The following is a 20,980-nucleotide window of genomic DNA, read 5'->3' on the forward strand; positions in this document are numbered from 1 at the left end:
GTACTACCTCCAGTAGGCAATTGACTGTCCAACAGTCCTTTGCAAGGAAGATGAAATATCACAGCAGTCATCCTACTGCAAAGCGGATAACTCAGGTCTTGTCTGCCTGGGTGGTGAGAAACGTGGTTCCGGTATTCAGCGTTAATTCAGGGGCAACTAGAGTCATGATTGAGGTACTGTGTCCCCGGTACCAAATACCATCTAGGTTCCATTTATCTAGGCAGGCGATACCGAAAATCTACACAGACGTAAGAAAAAGAGTCACCAGTGTCCTAAAAAATGCAGTTGTACCCAATTTCCACTTAACCACGGACATGTGGACAAGTGGAGCAGGGCAGACTCAGGACTATATGACTGTGACAGCCCACTGGGTAGATGTATTGACTCCCGCCGCAAGAACAGCAGCGGCGGCACCAGTTGCAGCATCTCGCAAACGCCAACTCTTTCCTAGGCAGGCTACGCTTTGTATCACCGCTTTCCAGAATACGCACACAGCTGAAAACCTCTTACGGAAACTGAGGAACACCATTGCAGAATGGCTTACCCCAATTGGACTCTCCTGGGGATTTGTGACATCGGACAACGCCAGCAATATTGTGCGTGCATTACATCTGGGCAAATTCCAGCATGTCCCATGTTTTGCACATACATTGAATTTGGTGGTGCAGAATTATTTAAAAAACGACAGGGGCATGCAAGAGATGCTGTTGGTGGCTCGAAGAATTGCGGACCACTTTCGGAATTCAGCCACCGCGTGCCGAAGACTGGAGCACCACCAAACACTCCTGAACCTGCCCTGCCATCATCTGAAGCAAGAGGTGGTAACGAGGTGGAATTCAACCCTCTATATCAGCCTTTTTCAACTGGTGTGCCGCGGCACACTAGTGTGCCGCGAACAGTTGCTGAGTGTGCCGCCGCTCGCCGTCCGCACCCGCCGCACGGACCCGATCACTGCCGCCAGAGCCGTCACTGCCACCATCCGTCCCGCCGCACTGACCCGATCACTGCCGCCAGAGCCGTCACTGCCACCATCCGTCCCGCCGCACTGACCCGATCACTGCCGCCAGAGCCGTCACTGCCGCCATCCGCCCCGCCGCACGGACCCGATCTCTGCCGCACCCGCTCTCACTGATCCTGTGATCCTGTTAACATCCATTCCGCAGTCAGCCGGACCGTGACCTATGACTCACCATAGGTCACGGTCCGGCTGTCGCTGCGCCCGCCCTCTCACACGCTGCTCTGCTCTGCTGCTCTGTGGTGAGGTCCCGGCGCTCCTCACCACTATATATTATATTTATTGTTTTGAACTAAGTGGGGGAGCTGGTAAGGGGGAACTGGTGTGAGGAATTACTAAGGGGGGCTGGAAGGGGAACTGGTGTGTGGGATTACTAAGGGGGGGCTGGTAAAGGGGAACTGGTGTGTGGAATTACTAAGGGGGGCTGGAAGGGGAACTGGTGTGTGGGATTACTAAGGGGGGGGCTGGTAAAGGGAAACTGGTGTGAGGAATTACTAAGGGGGGCTGGAAGGGGAACTGGTGTGTGGAATTACTAAGGGGGGCTGGAAGGGGAACTGGTGTGTGGGATTACTAAGGGGGGGGCTGGTAAAGGGGAACTGGTGTGTGGAATTACTAAGGGGGGCTGGAAGGGGAACTGGTGTGTGGAATTACTAAGGGGGGGCTGGTAAAGGGGAGCTGGTGTGTGGAATTACTAAGGGGGGCTGGAAGGGGAACTGGTGTGTGGAATTACTAAGGGGGGGCTGGTAAAGGGGAGCTGGTGTGTGGAATTACTAAGGGGGGGCTGGTAAAGGGGAGCTGGTGTGTGGAATTACTAAGGTGGGAGCTGGTAAGGGGGGAGCTGGAGTGTGGAATTACTAAGTGGGGGAGCTGGTAAGGGGGGAGCTGGTGTGTGGAATTACTAAGTGGGGCATGTGTGTGGAATTACTAAGTGGGGGAGCTGATGGGTGTAAATACGAGGGCATGTATGGGGCATTACTTGTGGGGGTGGCGGTGTGTGGCATTACTGGGGGGCAGGTGTGTTGCATTAATATGGGGTGGCAGCTGTGCGGAAATATAATGAGGGGCATGTGTGTAGAATTATACTGGGGGGGCAGGTGTGGAATTACAATGAGACGTGTGTGGAATTACAATGGGGACATGGTGTGTAAAACGCTGGGGGTAGGTGTGTGGAATTACCGGGGCGGGGGGGGGGGGGTGACAGCATTTGTTTTATTACTGTGGGGGCCAATGTGTTTTATTACTGTGGGGGCCAATGTGTTTTATTACTGTGGGGCCAATGTGTTTTATATAAGGCTCTTCTTGCCACTCCAGCGTGTGACCGAGGCTCTTCTTGCCACTCCAGCGTGTGACCGAGGTTCATCTTGCCACTCCAGCGTGTGACCGAGGCTCTTCTTGCCACTCCAGCGTGTGACCGAGGTTCATCTTGCCACTCCAGTGTGTGACCGAGGCTCTTCTTGCCACTCCAGCGTGTGACCGAGGTTCATCTTGCCACTCCAGCGTGTGACCGAGGCTCTTCTTGCCACTCCAGCGTGTGACCGAGGTTCATCTTGCCACTCCAGCGTGTGACCGAGGCTCTTCTTGCCACTCCAGCGTGTGACCGAGGTTCATCTTGCCACTCCAGCGTGTGACCGAGGCTCTTCTTGCCACTCCAGCGTGTGACCGAGGCTCTTCTTGCCACTCCAGCGTGTGATCGAGGCTCTTCTTGCCACTCCAGCGTGTGACCGAGGTTCATCTTGCCACTCCAGCGTGTGATCGAGGCTCTTCTTGCCACTCCAGCATGTGACCGAGGTTCATCTTGCCACTCCAGCGTGTGACCGAGGTTCATCTTGCCACTCCAGCGTGTGACCGAGGCTCTTCTTGCCACTCCAGCATGTGACCGAGGCTCTTCTTGCCACTCCAGCGTGTGACCGAGGTTCATCTTGCCACTCCAGCGTGTGACCGAGGCTCTTCTTGCCACTCCAGCATGTGACCGAGGCTCTTCTTGCCACTCCAGCGTGTGATCGAGGCTCTTCTTGCCACTCCAGCGTGTGACCGAGGTTCATCTTGCCACTCCAGCGTGTGACCGAGGCTCTTCTTGCCACTCCAGCGTGTGATCGAGGCTCTTCTTGCCACTCCAGCGTGTGACCGAGGCTCTTCTTGCCACTCCAGCGTGTGACCGAGGCTCTTCTTGCCACTCCAGCGTGTGACCGAGGCTCTTCTTGCCACTCCAGCGTGTGACCGAGGTTCATCTTGCCACTCCAGCGTGTGACCGAGGCTCTTCTTGCCACTCCAGCATGTGACCGAGGCTCTTCTTGCCACTCCAGCGTGTGATCGAGGCTCTTCTTGCCACTCCAGCGTGTGACCGAGGTTCATCTTGCCACTCCAGCGTGTGACCGAAGCTCTTCTTGCCACTCCAGCGTGTGATCGAGGCTCTTCTTGCCACTCCAGCGTGTGACCGAGGTTCATCTTGCCACTCCAGCGTGTGACCGAGGCTCTTCTTGCCACTCCAGCGTGTGATCGAGGCTCTTCTTGCCACTCCAGCGTGTGACCGAGGCTCTTCTTGCCACTCCAGCGTGTGACCGAGGCTCTTCTTGCCACTCCAGCGTGTGACCGAGGCTCTTCTTGATTGAGGCTGCAGAATCTTACATCGTTGAGACACGGACAGGTAGGGACCAGTGTTTTTTTTATGTGGGAGTCAGTGTGTTTTTGAGGAATATAAATTCTGAATTTACTTGTTTTTTTTTCTTTTTCACAGAGTTTATGAAACATGGACAAGTTTCTAACTAAGAAACGTGCATTAGAGTCAAATGATGATGACAGTGAATCAAATGTTGCTGGTCATAGTTCTGGTGCTAAAGCCGTTGTGCGCCAGTATAAAGAAGATTATTTGTCCTTTGGATTCATTTCATCTGGAGAAGAGCAGCCACGTCCTGAATGCCTTGTATGTGGTGAGAAACTGGCAAACCAAGCCATGGTTCCAAGTAAGCTGAAGAGACACCTTCACACAAAGCACTCACATTTGTGCAAGAAGCCAATTGAGTATTTTAACAGACTTCTAGCTGAACAAAAACGCCAGGCTAAACAGTGGGCCAAAATCACAACGGTTTCTGACAAAGCTCAAGAAGCAAGCTATGCTGTTGCAGAAATTGTGGCAAAGAAGATGAAATCACATACAATTGCAGAGTCAGTAATTTTACCAGCATGCTGTAAAATTGTAAATATCATGTTTGGTGAGAAATATGAACAAGAGATTTTGAAAATCCCTCTGTCTGATAACACTATTAGTCGGCGAATACTAGACATGTCTGAAGATGTTGAGTCACAAGTGATCACCAAGATTAAAGAAGCCAATGTCTTTGCATTCCAACTGGATGAGTCAACTGACATCACTGGAAAAGCTCAACTCCTAGCATTCAGCAGGTTTGTTTGTAATGAAGAATTCATTGAACAATTTTTGTTTTGCAAAATACTTCCAGAAACAACAAAAGGCCAAGACATTTTTGATGTTGTGAACACTTATTTCACTTCTCACAATTTGTCTTGGGAATTATGCATCAGCATCTGCACAGATGGTGCTCCATCTATGTCGGGAAGAGTGAAAGGATTTGTTGCACTAGCCAAGCAAAAGAACCCTGCCATTGTTTTTACACATTGTTTCCTTCACAGAGAGGCCCTCATTTCAAAGTCAGTAGTACCTGAGCTGCAAAAAGTACTGGACGAGACAATAAAAATGGTCAACTACATCAAGAGTAGGCCATTAAAATCAAGGTTGTTTTCAGTACTATGTTCTGCCATGGATGCTGCTCACACTCAACTCCTACTGCACACAGACGTGAGGTGGCTATCTCGAGGTCGGGTGCTTTCAAGATTCTATGAACTTAGAGAAGAGCTCATAATTTTTTTCACTTCTGAAAATTCTGAGATGGCTGACCGGCTTAGTGATGAGACCTGGTGCAATAAAGTTGCCTTCCTAGCGGATATCTGCCAAGCCTTGAATACTCTTAACAAGAGTATGCAGGGAAAGAATGAAAATATTCTTACTTGTACTGACAAAATTACCACTTTCAAGGAAAAATTAACATTGTGGGGAGCCAGAATAAAAAAAGACAACAAAGTTGAGATGTTTGAGCTGACTAAAAGTTGCAGACTTGACAAAAATCTTGTCAATTTAATTCTACAAAGTTTGTTACTGCTGAGTAACAACATTGACAAGTATTTCCCATCACTTGATATTTCTTCCTTGGACTGGGTGAGAGATCCATTTGTGCCAAGTGCATACGCGTCGGCAGCACTAAGTGTTGCAGAAGAAGATGAGCTGGCAGAAATAAGGAATGACAGAGGGCAGAAATTAAAGCACTCATCAACAGATATGGCCTCATTCTGGTTGTCTCTCCGACAAGAATTCCCCATGGTCACAAAAAAGGTGATTGAAGCACTCCTTCCTTTCTCAACATCGTATCTGTGTGAGGCTGCCTTTTCTGCTATGAACACCATGAAGTGTAAGAACAGGTCACGGCTTCAATCATTGGAGGAGGACTTGAGGGTATGCTTGTCAACCATCCGTCCTCGGACAAGAGACATCATGAGACATCACCAAGCACAGGTTTCCCACTGATATTCTTATGTAAGTAAAACCTATTTATTTCTATTAATTTTAAGAGAAATAATAACAAATATCAACATATATTAAATATATGACGATATTTATTATTATATGTATTATATTTTATTAAAACAACTGATGGTGTGCCTTGGCGATTTTGAAATCTTTTTTAGTGTGCCACGAGTTTAAAAAGGTTGAAAATCACTGCTCTATATGCTTCAGAGGATGGAGGAGCAGCAAAAGGCCATTCAAGCCTATACATCAACAACAACAATAATGCTGCGCTTACAGAGATGAATTATCTGAATATCAAATAAGATTTAGTATACTTAAAACTAACGATAAAACAATTAAAATTTAATTTTCACTGTAATAGATAGCCTCTAATCACCATTTATACAGCACATATGCTTGTTCCAAATTTACCATGGGACCCTGAGTACTCAGAACCAAATGAATCCTGGGGCTATAGCATAGTCCCTGGGCCGGAGAAGTGTGTTCCAATGCTGAAGGATTAGCAGTTCCAATATTAAATCAAAAGTTAGGAAAGTCCTCACCAGCTGTGCGTGTTAAGAACAAAAGTCCAGTCCTTGGTTGTGGATATGTTCGGTGTTGGCAGTTTTGTAGGGTCCACAATGGTCCAAGCAGAGGTGATTAGATTGTGGTTGGATGATAAAAAGGCTCACAACTGACGCGTTTCACAGCTGCTGCTTTATCAAAGGTGACTTGAACTCATAACTGGCAGTGAATTTATACCATAGTTAATTATCTCATTCATAACACCTGCATAGACAATTCATCTCTTTACAAGTACACAAACTTTAAAAATAAAACCTTTTTCCTTAAATATAATTAGACTCAGAGGCATAGACAATTAAAAATTAATTATATTTACTTTTTTACATAATTTAAAATTGTAATGTGTTACAGCCAAGGGTTGGATTGTCCTATTTTAAGCCTATACATCTGCCCACGATATAGGCAAAGGAGGGGGAATGCACCTGACTCAAGCAGAGTGGAGAATGATTTCAACGTTGTGCAAGGTTCTGCAACCTTTTGAACTTGCCACACATGAAGTCAGTTCAGACACTGCCAGCCTGAGTCAGGTCATTCCCCTCATCAGGCTTTTGCAGAAGAAGCTGGAGACATTGAAGGAGGAGCTAAAACAGAGCGATTCCGCTAGGCATGTGGGACTTGTGGATGGAGCCCTTAATTCGCTTAACCAGGATTCACGGTTGGTCAATCTGTTGAAATCAGATCACTACATTTTGGCCACCGTGCTCGATCCTATATTTAAAACCTACGTTGTATCTCTCTTTCCGGCAGACACAAGTTTGCAGAGGTTCAAAGACCTGGTGGTGAGAAAATTGTCAAGTCAAGCGGAACGTGACCCGTCAACAGTTCCTCCTTCACATTCTCCCGCAACTGGGGGTGCGAGGAAAAGGCTAAGAAATCTGAGCCCACCCGCTGGCGGTGATGCAGGGCAGTCTGGAGCGAGTGCTGACTTCTGGTCCGGACTGAAGGACCTGGCAACGATTACGTACATGTCGTCTACTGTCACTGTATATGATTCTCTCACCATTGAAAGAATGGCGGAGGATTATATGAGTGACCGCATCCAAGTAGGCACGTCAGACAGTCCGTACGTATACTGGCAGGAAAAAGAGGCAATTTGGAGGCCCTTGCACAAACTGGCTTTATTTTAAATAAGTTGCCCACCCTCCAGTGTGTACTCCGAAAGAGTGTTTAGTGCAGCCGCTCACCTTGTCAGCAATCGGCGTACAAGGTTACTTACAGAAAGTGTGGAGAAGATGATGTTCATCAAAATGAATTATAATAATTTCCTCCGTGGAGACGTTCACCAGCAATTGCCTCCAGAAAGTACACAGGGACCTGAGATGGTGGATTCCAGTGGGGACGAATTAATAATCTGTGAGGAGGGGGATGTACACAGTGAAAGGGGTGAGGATTCCGAGGATGATGATGAGGTGGACATTTTGCCTCTGTAGAGCCAGTTTGTGCAAGGAGAGATTGATTGCTTCTTTTTTGGTGGGGGCCCAAACCAACCAGTCATTTCAGTCACAGTCATGTGGCAGACACTGTCGCTGAAATGATGGTTTTGTTAAAGTGTGCATGTCCTGTTTATACAACATAAGGGTGGGTGGGAGGACCCAAGGACAATTTCATCTTGCACCTCTTTTTTATTTCATTTTTCTTTGCATCATGTGCTGTTTGAGGACAATTTTTTTGAAGTGTCATCCTACCTGACTGCAGTGCCAATCCTAGATGGGCCAGGTGTTTGTGTCGGCCACTTGTGTCGCTTAGCTTAGTCACACAGCGACCTTGGTGCGCCTCTTTTTTTCTTTGCATCATGTGCTGTTTGGGGACTATTTTTTGACGTGCCATCCTGCCTGACACTGCAGTGCCACTCCTAGATCGGCCAGATGTTTGTGTCGGCCACTTGTGTCGCTTAGCTTAGTCACATAGCGACCTTGGTGCGCCTCTTTTTTTCTTTGCATCATGTGCTGTTTGGGGACTATTTTTTTTAAGTGCCATCCTGCCTGACACTGCAGTGCCACTCCTAGATGGTCCAGGTGTTTGTGTTGGCCACTTGTGTCACTTAGCTTAGCCATCCAGCGACCTTGGTGCACCTCTTTTTTTCTTTGCATCATGTGCTGTTTGGGGACTATTTTTTTGAAGTGCCATCCTGTCTGACACTGCAGTGCCACTCCTAGATGGGCCAGGTGTTTGTGTCGGCCACTTGTCTCGCTCAGCTTAGCCATCCAGCAACCTCTGTGCAAATTTTAGGACTAAACATAATAAGGTGTGAGGTTTTCAGAATAGACTGAAAATGAGTGGAAATTATGGTTATTGAGGTTAATAATACTATGGGATCAAAATGACCCCCAAATTCTATGATTTAATCTGTTTTTGAGGGTTTTTTGTAAAAAAACACCCGAATCCAAAAAACACCCGAATCCGACAATTAATTTTCAGGGGGGTTTTGCCATAACGAGTCCGAATACAAAACACGGCCGCGGACCGGAATCCAAGACCAAAACACAAAACCCGAAAAATTAATTATTGGACACTGTGACGATATGACAAGGGTGTTTTTTTTATAATACTGTGTAATTTAAATTTGAACATCATTATCATTGGTTTATTTCTTCAGTAAATACACATTTTAGAAAATAAAAATGCATCAACATTTGTTAAAGTATGTATTGTATATACTTTGTCCAATAACCAAACCAAAAGCAAAATCCACATAATTGGGCCATGTGCTTAGCTCACATTTCCAACCAGCCTAATGTTTAAGCATTAATAGTATCACACAAAAAACACAAACATTAACACACAACAGTACAAATACCAATTATGTTTATACAGAATGTGGAGTGTAAAATAATTAATGTAGGCAGAAACAAAACAGTATGATGTGTTCAAGTCCACAAACACTTTTACACCCCCAAAAAACCTATTACATCCCCAAAAAACGAATTAAAAAAATATTTAATAAACAAATATTAGCACTAATTGATAAACATATAGTCCTCAAACCAAAAAAGAGTACTTTTGTCACATGGCAAGTAAAGTGAACATCACCACTAAATAACGACAAGCACCTGAAAAACACCAAAAACACACTCAATCCACAAAAAGACACCATCAGCTAATTTTTAATGCAAGACAAACATTTGACGTTTGCAGACAAATTTACAATACAAAGAGTAAGTGGCACTGCCTCATGAGCCACACAAAAAAGTCTACAGTATGAAAACATAGCCAATCAACATAAACAAGCAAATGCAGTAATGTGATTATGAGTTTCAACACAAAAATTAAATATGCACACTCCAATCGGTGTGCAAAAAACCCCACAACTACTAAACAGAAATGCATAAAGTTACTTACACAAACAAATACAGTAAATAGAAGATGTTATGTTTTAACAGTTACAAATGTACAAAGAAATGCCAAAATATATTTTAAAAAATAACTCACCATCCTGCCTGGCCTGATCCGAATCCTGGACATAAGTAGCCCTGACAAATTCAAGAGGATTTAGGCTCCTCATGGGCTCCTCGTACTCAAGATATTTGGTGATAAAGGGATGTCCCCCACCTGTCTGTCGAGCAGACTTCACCTCCTTGGCCATTTTCACCTTCACACGCCGCTTTATATCATAAAAGCGTTTGCGGCACGTGTCCTCTGTTCGCTTGCCAACACCTTCGCTGTTGACAGCCGCAACCACTTTGCCCCACAAGACACTCTTCTTGCGTGATGTGACCTTTGCTGACTCATGCCCAAACAGCTGATGATGATATTTCATCAGCTCACGCACCAAACCACATTCTCTGCATAAACAAATTTAACATTGCGGCCAGTCTTAGTAGTGGTGCATGGCTGCAGTGAGTCACTGTCACTAGAGGATGCAGCAGCAACCTCACCCACCTCCTCTACCTCACTAACCTCCTCCTATCACTAACCTTCTCCACCACACTCACCTCCTCACTGTCACTCACCCCCTCCACCTCACTCACCTCCTCCCTCTCACTCACCCCCTCCACTGCACTCACCTCCTCCACCTCTGAGTCTGACATACTAAAGACAAACAGCAATTAGCACTGAGAAAAAAACACAAAAAACACACTCCTCCACTACCACTACACACCACACACCAACCACACACACACACACACACACACACACACACAGACACACACACACACACACACACACACACACACACACACACTGACAATAGACTAAAAAAAATGACAAGGACAAAAAATAAGACAAACTCCACACAAACTACACAACAAGAATGACAAGACTACTTTCAAACACAATACAGCACTAAGAACTCACAAAACCTCACCAAATCCTCAACCAACTCAACAACTCCAGAAAACAAACTCTCACCTCTCCACTAACTAAACCCAGAGTCGGCCTTAGCTGTAGGCAGGCTAAGCATTTGCCTAGGGCATCCAAGCATGTCTAGGGGCATCCAAGCATGTCCCTGCAGTATCTCATGCTGGGAGGTAAAGTCTGCAAACTAACCGTTACTTTCCAAATGTATTCAATCAGTACTTGTATACACTGCTGTTTACATTTGTCAAATAAAATGCACACTCTCCCTTAAAGTTCTTTAAACTCCCTCTGACATGCTTAAATGCCCCTGACTTGTGAGACCTCAGACAGACAGCAGAAGCCCAGTATCTGCAGTTCCTGGACCTGTGACATTTTGATTGACTTTATAAAGTTATAACTTATTACTGGATGGCTCCTTATGATACAACATGTGTATTTGGAATACTGCTTCACATAAACCTGACATCACCTATACTGCTTGTGCACATGGGGAGGGGGACCCTGCCATCCTGTGTGTGTCACTTATCCCTGTGCAAACCCCAGGTGTCTGCAGGGACATAACATGTGCAGTGTTCTCCTCACACTTTATTTACTAGTCAGATCATGCCGTAAAAATTCCCCTGCCAGGATGGCATACCCTGTGAGGTCACATCCCTTGTATGGGTGCCCCTTTAATAGGTGCGAGTGCAAGCATGCACCCAACCATCCTGCCACCCCCTTCTCACAAAATGCAGTCACGGATCCAGGGAGCTGCATGGGCGCACACACTGACTGCAAGCACGCCAGCAAGCAAAACTACGTTTTATAAAAATACTAATGTGGGGCATAAGTGTCAGGTGGATTACTGTGTGGAATTATGTGTTTTATGGGCATTACTAATGTGAGGCATATGTGTAAGGTGCATCACTGTGTGGAATTATGTGTATTATGGGCATTACTAATGTGGGGCATATGTGTCAGGTGCATCACTGTGTGGAATTATGTGTATTATGGGCATTACTAATGTGGGGCATATGTGTCAGGTGCATCACTGTGTGGAATTATGTGTATTATGGGCATTACTAATGTAAGGTACATGTGTAAGGTGCATCACTGTGTAGCATTATGTGTATTATGGGCATTACTAATGTAAGGTATATGTGTAAGGTGCATTACTGTGTAGCATTATGTGTATTATGGGCATTACTAATGTGGGATATATGTGTAAGGTGCATCACTGAGTAGCATTATGTGTATTATGGGCATTATTAATGTGGGATATATGTGTAAGTTTCATTACTGTTTGGATTTATGTGTATTTTGGGCATTACTGTGTGCCATTATGCAGGGTTGAACTGGCACACAGGGTAACCCCCCAGTGGGCCCTTCTGCCTATATGTTGCTTGGTCAGATGCAGAACTAGCGGCGGTGCTAGGGGGCACCAGACAAAATTTTGCCTAGGGCATCAAATTGGCTAGGGACGGCTCTGACTAAACCCACGAGGTTCGGATGGTTTGGGGCATATTTATATGGTGCCACACAGACACTCCTACATCTGAAACACTAACCAATCACGTTCTAGTGACAAAAACAAAAGTACAGATGGAAATGCGGCTGCAACATACTAAAACACTGCCGTGAATGAAGACTACGGGGTATATTTACTAAGGTACCGATTTTGACCGATTTTGCTTTTTATCTTCTAAGTGTCATCTCGGTAATTTTCCAAACTGAAATCTTGGCAGTGATGAGGGCATTCATATTTTTATTATGGCTGTGTAGTAAAAATACGAATGAATATACCATCGGTCAAACGCGGCAGTTTAGGTATAGAACTCGTCATTTACTAAGCATTCGTATTTGAAAGCTCTACCGTCAAAATGCATGTGCGGCCGTGAAAAAATAATATTCGTACAAAAAGCCTAAAAAAAAAGTAGACCTGCTTTTGAGAAGCGTGTTTACCTGTGTTGCCAATTCAACATTACTCACACCTGACTTTTGGGTCCTTTAAGAGGGGCCCAAACACATTTTTCTCCTCTCTCACTCTGAAATGGCTGCTATCGTGTGTAGTACTGCTTTCTTGTTTGCTGGGGGATAACTGACTCTGTTCCATGAGGCTACAATAAACCAAGTCCAGGAAAATGAACATGGTCAGCAGGTTGTACAGGTTCCGCGCAGGCTGGGCATGCTTGGTTTTTGTAATGGCCATTTAAACTTTAACAAATTGGCTGCTGACCAGGTTATACAGATGGTCTGACTACATGTAAATTAAATTTTCCGTCTGTATGACCTTGTCAAACTGAACCTAGACCTTGAGACAGCACGCTCTCGCTCTGTCTCAGGCCTGCACAAACTCCAGGCTGTGTTGCACTTTATGGCTACTGGCAGCTTCCAGCCTGTGACTGGCGATGTCATTAGTCTCTCTCACAGGCCACCTTTCATAAATAATTAATTCAGGTGAGTTAAAATACACATACACGTCTATGGGGTAAATTTACTAAGGTGGGAGATTTTTAGAACTGGTGATGTTGCCCATGGCAACCAATCAGATTCTACTTACCATTTATCTAGCTGCTTCTAGCGGATAATAGATATAATCTGATTGGTTGCTATGGGCAACATCACCAGTTCTAAAAATCTCCCACCTTAGTAAATGTACCCCTATGTCTAAGTGGTGCTTCTGTACTATAATATAACACAGTATTGTATTGATTACAGGTCAAGACACTCACATTAAATTTAGGAATGTCCACTCTGGTTTTGGATGTCTTGGATGGCCACATAGATGCCTCTCTCTGCTTCCCTACCCAGGAGTCGCAGTGGCATGCAGTCAGGGTAGCTTTCTCTGAGCTTGCGGCCATGCCCAATATGCTGGGTGCCATAGATTACACACACGTTGAGCTGAGGCCACCTAGGGGCAGGCAATATATTTATACCAATAGACATCTGGGCCTACACACTAATGTGCAGGTGGTTTCTTTTGCTAATTAAACAAGACATATATTCCGTGTGAGCAATTTATTACCTACAACAAAGGCATTTTTGCCCCAACAAATCAACATAATATAACATTTGAAAAACTATTAGCTGCAGGGCAGATTATTATTATTTTTTTGTGTGTGCTGGGTGCCGAGGATTGGGCTGGCTCGTTTCTCCTGGTTCTACTGGAGCGTTTAACTGGGGATTGAACTGGGGTCTGGTTTGGTGTAGTTGTCCCCGAGCTAGAGCTGACTTGGTGTGATGCCAACACATTAATGCTTTGACTGAGTATATTGAGGCTGGCAGGGAGTTGCGTATTAGCTGCAGTGTTGCTTGCTATTATTCGGAGACATTTTGTCGGTGATAATTTGGTTGTGTTGGATGAGCTGAATTAGGGTTTGTTGTTGCCGCTGTTGTTCATCCATGATGCGTTGGATATTTGCTTGCATTTGGCAGTTGTCTGCCCTCATCTGTTCCATTGAATTGGCTATTTTTCCCACTTGAACTATAAGTCTGCCTGAGTTTCGAGCCAGTCTAGGTAGATGATGGGGCAGACTTGGCAGGTATTGGCTGTGGGTGTTAAGGCACGCATAGTTTTGTGCCTGTTGTGTGGCCCAACTGCTCCAAAACTCAGGGCTGGTGTTGTGCTCAATTTGGGGCTGGGGGATGTTGGGGGTGGTTGGGGTATGTCCTGCGGCGTGTTTGTCTGGGTATCATCTATGGGTTGCAGGTGTAGAGTGTATGTATCCTGCTGGTCACTTTCCTGCTGGGCATCCTCGGTCATGATGGCTGGTTCTGTATGGGGTTGAAGACAGCCAGTATTTAGTAACTTTTGAGCATTGGTCTTACTATAGCTTTACGTCAACATGCATTACTTCTTAATATTTATGTGGGAATTAATAAATAGATTGTGGGCTAAACTTAACTATGGCCCTCATTCCGAGTTGTTCGCTCGGTAAAAATCTTCGCATCGCAGCGATTTTCCGCTTAATGCGCATGCGCAATGTCCGCACTGCGACTGCACCAAGTAAATTTGCTATGCACTTAGTAATTTTACTCACGGCTTTTTCATCGGTCTGGCGATCGTAATGTGATTGACAGGAAATGGGTGTTACTGGGCGGAAATCGGCCGTTTTATGGGCGTGTGGGAAAAAACGCTACCGTTTCCGGAAAAAACGCAGGAGTGGCCGGAGAAACGGAGGAGTGTCTGAGCGAACGCTGGGAGTGTTTGTGACGTCAAACCAGGAACGACAAGCACTGAACTGATCGCAGATGCCGAGTAAGTCTGAAGCTACTCAGAAACCGCTACGAGGTGTGTAATCGCAATATTGCGAATACTTCGTTCGCAATTTTAAGATGCTAAGATTCACTCCCAGTAGGCGGCGGCTTAGCGTGAGCAACTCTGCTAAAATCGCCTTGCGAGCGAACAACTCGGAATGACCTCCTATGTTGTTCACCTTTTTGTATAAATATGTTGATTCTAACGTTCACTACTCAGTTGTAAAAAGTTTGATGGAATTGTTGGACTCTGAGCCATAATTAATGTGCAACCACGAAGAACTCGAACAAATACAAATTTCTACATTTACATATTGGGTATGAAGCTTCCTTTGGAACAACACACACAATACAATAAATGTGTTTACCAATACACTTATACATTGTTCAAGGCAGTCAGTGGTCTGGTCAAAACGTTCTCAAAAATAGTGCTAGAAAATGTACACATTAACAATGGGTCAAAAAGTCTTAAGGTGCCCTACATTTAGAACTGGTGATGTGGGCCATGAAAAACAATTGATTGAGACTTAATATTTATGCAGGTGTTTTCCCAAAATAATCAAAATATACATATTTGTTGCTATGGCCAACATGACATCTGAGAACTAACCATCTAAAAAAACCTTACCACCATGTGCTTGCTGTTGGTGATTATTACAAGGATGACTGGTCACTTGTGGTTTTTTTTTTGCTGTACACAAACAGTGGGGCAGATGTATAAACCTGGAGAAGGCATAAGGAAGTGATAAACCAGTGATATGTGCAAGGTCATAAAGGCCCAAAGGCAAACAGCTCCAATATGTAAATTAACAGTTATGTTGTTTTTGTGCTGCTGCCTTTATCACCTTGCACATATCACTGGTTTTTCACTTCCATATGCCTTCTCCAGGTTAATACATCTACCACACTGTTTTTATAGTTATTTACAGGAAACTGCTATGTTTACTCACCAGACAACTGAGGGGATTGAGGATCCTCACTTTGTGGGCTTGCCAAAATAGTTTGTGGTGGCAGGGCCGACACTGTGAAGATGCGACATTGGGGTGGTGATGATGGTGCTGGGGCTTCAGCCTCAAGACGGCGTCTCTTGTTTGGCATCCTAGTAACCGAGCCCTGTGATGTGCGCCTTAGTGGAGGGGCGTTTGCTGAAGAAGAACCTATGTGATAAGATAAACATTAATGTTTTGTTTTCCTATGTGTTTGCAGAATATGTGTATACAGTAAAATCTTACCTGCATTGCCACCATCTGCATCTCTTGGCAGTGTGGGATGTGGCCTGGCTGTGCTGCTTCTCTGGCGTACTGTAAAAATATGAAGATTGTCCTTAGGAACATACTTTGTTTAAGAATATGTTTATGCAAATTCCTTATTGTGATGTAAACATATGTGGAACCTGATGTAAGTAAACTAAACGATGCTTATGCATTTCTGCCTGACTTAATTGGGTGTGTATACTTGAAATAATAAACAATTTTTCAAAACAATACATTAGAGATGAGCGGGTTCGGTTCCTCGGAATCCGAACCCGCCCGAACTTCAGCTTTTTTTTCACGGGTCCGAGCAGGCTCGGATCCTCCAGCCTTGCTCGGTTAACCCGAGCGCGCCCGAACGTCATCATCCCGCTGTCGGATTCTCGCGAGACTCGGATTCTATATAAGGAGCCGCGCGTCGCCGCCATTTTCACACGTGCATTGAGATTGATAGGGAGAGGACGTGGCTGGCGTCCTCTCCGTTTAGACTTAGAGACACTTGATTTACTATTAATTTAGTAATTTTGGGGAGCATTAGGAGTACTCAGAGTGCAGAGTTTTGCTGATAGTTAGTGACCACCAGTTTTATTTATTATTTATAATCCGTCCTCTGCCTGAAAAAAAAACGATACACAGTCACATACCATATCTGTGCTCAGCCTCAGTGTGCTGCATGATATATCATCTATGTATGTCTGACTGTGCTGAGTGCTCACAGTGCTCACACAGCTTAATTGTGGGGGAGACTGGGGAGCAGTTATAGCAGGAGTACAGTGCACACTTTTGCTGCCAGTGTGACCACCAGTATATTGTCTGCCTGAAAAAGTTAAACACTCCTGTGGTGTTTTTTTTTTAAATTCTATAAACGCATTCTGCTGACAGTGTCCAGCAGGTCCGTCATTCATTATATTATATAAATATTTACCTGCAGTAGTGTTATATTTTTTTTTTCATCTCTATAATCTTTATCATCTCTATATTAGCAGACGCAGTACGGTAGTCCACGGCTGTGGCTATCTCTGTGTCGTCAGTGCTCGTCCATAATTGTATACCTACCTACCTACCTACCTGTGGTGGGGTTTTATTTTCTATCTTCTTCATACTAGTAGTTTAGGAGTCTGCTGACAGTGTCCAGCAGGTCAGTCATTATATTATATATACCTGCAGTAGTGATATATATATATATTTTTTATATCATTATCATCTCTATACTAGCAGACACAGTACGGTAGTCCACGGCTGTAGCTACCTCTGTGTCGTCAGTGCTCGTCCATAATTGTATTCCTACCTGTGGTGGGGTTTTTTTTTCTATCTTCTTCATACTAGTAGTTCAGCAGTCTGCTGACAGTGTCCAGCAGGTCCGTCATTATATATTATATATGCCTGCAGTAGTGATATATATATATTTTTTATATCATTATCATCTCTATACTAGCAGACACAGTACGGTAGTCCACGGCTGTAGCTACCTCTGTGTCGTCAGTGCTCGTCCATAATTGTATACCTACCTGTGGTGGGTTTTTTTTTTCTATCTTCTTCATACTAATAGTTTAGGAGTCTGCTGACAGTGTCCACCAGGTCCGTCATTATATATTATATATACCTGCAGTAGTGATATATATATATTTTTTATATAATTATCATCTCTATACTAGCAGACACAGTATGGTAGTCCACGGCTGTAGCTACCTCTGTGTCGTCAGTCACTTGTCATCCATAAGTATACTAGTATCCATCCATCTCCATTGTTTACCTGAGGTGCCTTTTAGTTGTGCCTATTAAAATATGGAGAACAAAAATGTTGAGGTTCCAAAAATAGGGAAAGATGAAGATCCACTTCCACCTCGTACTTAAGCTGCTGCCACTAGTCATGGCCGAGACGATGAAATTCCATCAACGTCGTCTGCCAAGGCCGATGCCCAATGTACAGAGCATGTAAAATCCAAAACACAAAATATCAGTAAAAAAAGGACTCAAAAATCTAAAATAAAATCGTCGGAGGAGAAGCGTAAACTTGCCAATATGCCATTTACCACACGGAGTGGCAAGGAACGGCTGAGGCCCTGGCCTATGTTCATGGCTAGTGGTTCAGCTTCACATGAGGATGGAAGCACTCAGCCTCTCGCTAGAAAAATGAAAAGACTTAAGCTGGCAAAAGCACAGCAAAGAACTGTGCGTTCTTCGAAATCCCAAATCCACAAGGAGAGTCCTATTGTGTCGGTTGCGATGCCTGACCTTCCCAACACTGGACGTGAAGAGCATGCGCCTTCCACCATTTGCACGCCCCCTGCAAGTGCTGGAAGGAGCACCCGCAGTCCAGTTCCTGATAGTCAGATTGAAGATATCAGTGTTGAAGTACACCAGGATGAGGAGGATATGGGTGTTGCTGGCGCTGGGGAGGAAATTGACAAGGAGGATTCTGATGGTGAGGTGGTTTGTTTAAGTCAGGCACCCGGGGAGACACCTGTTGTCCGTGAGAGGAATATGGCCATTGACATGCCTGGTGAAAATACCAAAAAAATCAGCTCTTCGGTGTGGAAGTATTTCAACAGAAATGCGGACAACAGGTGTCAAGCCATGTGTTGCCTTTGTCAAGCTGTAATAAGTAGGGGTAAGGACGTTAACCACCTCGGAACATCCTCCCTCATACGTCACCTGCAGCGCATTCATCATAAGTCAGTGACAAGTTCAAAAACTTTGGGCGACAGCGGAAGCAGTCCACTGACCAGTAAATCCCTTCCTCTTGTAACCAAGCTCACGCAAACCACCCCACCAACTCCCTCAGTGTCAATTTCCTCCTTCCCCAGGAATGCCAATAGTCCTGCAGGCCATGTCACTGGCAATTCTGACGAGTCCTCTCCTGCTTGGGATTCCTCCGATGCATCCTTGAGTGTAACGCCTACTGCTGCTGGCGCTGCTGTTGTTGCTGCTGGGAGTCGATGGTCATCCCAGAGGGGAAGTCGTAAGACCACTTTTACAACTTCCACCAAGCAATTGACTGTCCAACAGTCCTTTGCGAGGAAGATGAAATATCACAGCAGTCATCCTGCTGCAAAGGGGATAACTGAGGCCTTGGCATCCTGGGCGGTGAGAAATGTGGTTCCGGTATCCATCATTACTGCAGAGCCAACTATAGACTTGATTGAGGTACTGTGTCCCCGGTACCAAATTCCATCTAGGTTCCATTTCTCTAGGCAGGCGATACCGAAAATGTACACAGACCTCAGAAAAAGACTCACCAGTGTCCTAAAAAATGCAGTTGTACCCAATGTCCACTTAACCACGGACATGTGGACAAGTGGAGCAGGGCAGACTCAGGACTATATGACTGTGACAGCCCACTGGGTAGATGTATTGACTCCCGCCGCAAGAACAGCAGCGGCGGCACCAGTAGCAGCATCTCACAAACTCCAACTCTTTCCTAGGCAGGCTACGCTTTGTATCACCGCTTTCCAGAATACGCACACAGCTGAAAACCTCTTACGGCAACTGAGGAAGATCATCGCAGAATGGCTTACCCCAATTGGACTCTCCTGTGGATTTGTGGCATCGGACAACGCCAGCACTATTGTGCGTGCATTATATCTGGGCAAATTCCAGCACGTCCCATGTTTTGCACATACCTTGAATTTGGTGGTGCAGAATTATTTAAAAAACGACAGGGGCGTGCAAGAGATGCTGTCGGTGGCCAGAAGAATTGCGGGACACTTTCGGCGTACAGGCACCACGTACAGAAGACTGGAGCAACACCAAAAACGCCTGAACCTGCCCTGCCATCATCTGAAGCAAGAAGTGGTAACGAGGTGGAATTCAACCCTCTATATGCTTCAGAGGTTGGAGGAGCAGCAAAAGGCCATTCAAGCCTATACATCTGACCACGATATAGGAGGTGGAATGCACCTGTCTCAAGCGCAGTGGAGAATGATTTCAACATTGTGCAAGGTTCTGCAACCTTTTGAACTTGCCACATGTGAAGTCACTTCAGACACTGCCAGCCTGAGTCAGGTCATTCCCCTCATTAGGCTTTTGCAGAAGAAGCTGGAGACATTGAAGGAGGAGCTAACACGGAGCGATTCCGCTAGGCATGTGGGACTTGTGGATGGAGCCCTTAATTCGCTTAACCAGGATTCACGGGTGGTCAATCTGTTGAAATCAGAGCACTACATTTTGGCCACCGTGCTCGATCCTAGATTTAAAACCTACGTTGTATCTCTCTTTCCAGCAGACACAAGTCTGCAGGGGTTGAAAGACCTGCTGGTGAGAAAATTATCAAGTCAAGTGGAACTTGATCGGTCAACAGCTCCTCCTTCACATTCTCCCGCAATTGGGGGTGCGAGGAAAAGGCTCAGAATTCCGAGCCCACCCGCTGGCGGTGATGCAGGGCAATATGGGGCGAGTGCTGACATCTGGTCCGGACTGAAGGACCTGCCAACGATTACGGACATGTCGTCTACTGTCACTGCATATGATTCTCTCACCATTGAAAGAATGGTGGAGGATTATATGAGTGACCGCATCCAAGTAGGCACGTCAGACAGTCCGTACGTATACTGGCAGGAAAAAGAGGCAATTTGGAGGCCCTTGCACAAACTGGCTTTATTCTACCTAAGTTGCCCTCCCACAAGTGTGTACTCCGAAAGAGTGTTTAGTGCCGCCGCTCACCTTGTCAGCAATCGGCGTACGAGGTTACTTCCAGAAAATGTGGAGAAGATGATGTTCATTAAAATGTATTATAATCAATTCCTCCGTGGAGACATTCACCAGCAGCAATTGCCTCCACAAAGTACACAGGGAGCTGAGATGGTGGATTCCAGTGGGGACGAATTGATAATCTGTGAGGAGGGGGATGTACACGGTGATGAATCGGAGGATGATGATGAGGTGGACATCTTGCCTCTGTAGAGCCAGTTTGTGCAAGGAGAGATTAATTGCTTCTTTTTTTGGTGGGGGTCCAAACGAACCCGTCATTTCAGTCACAATCGTGTGGCAGACCCTGTCACTGAAATGATGGGTTGGTTA

The 20,980-nt window shown here is 45.4% G+C and overlaps 1 protein-coding gene across 1 annotated transcript; it reads left to right on the forward strand.

The window, feature by feature from the left end:
- Positions 1-3,761: 3,761 nt before the first annotated feature.
- Positions 3,762-5,609, forward strand: LOC134934262 (zinc finger BED domain-containing protein 5-like). The gene has a single exon (XM_063929735.1). The coding sequence runs from the start codon at positions 3,762-3,764 to the stop codon at positions 5,607-5,609; it is 1,848 nt and encodes a 615-aa protein (XP_063785805.1).
- The last annotated feature ends 15,371 nt before the right edge of the window (positions 5,610-20,980 follow it).

Source organism: Pseudophryne corroboree, chromosome 6 (genome assembly GCF_028390025.1).
Source record: "Pseudophryne corroboree isolate aPseCor3 chromosome 6, aPseCor3.hap2, whole genome shotgun sequence".
Lineage (NCBI taxonomy): Eukaryota > Metazoa > Chordata > Amphibia > Anura > Myobatrachidae > Pseudophryne > Pseudophryne corroboree.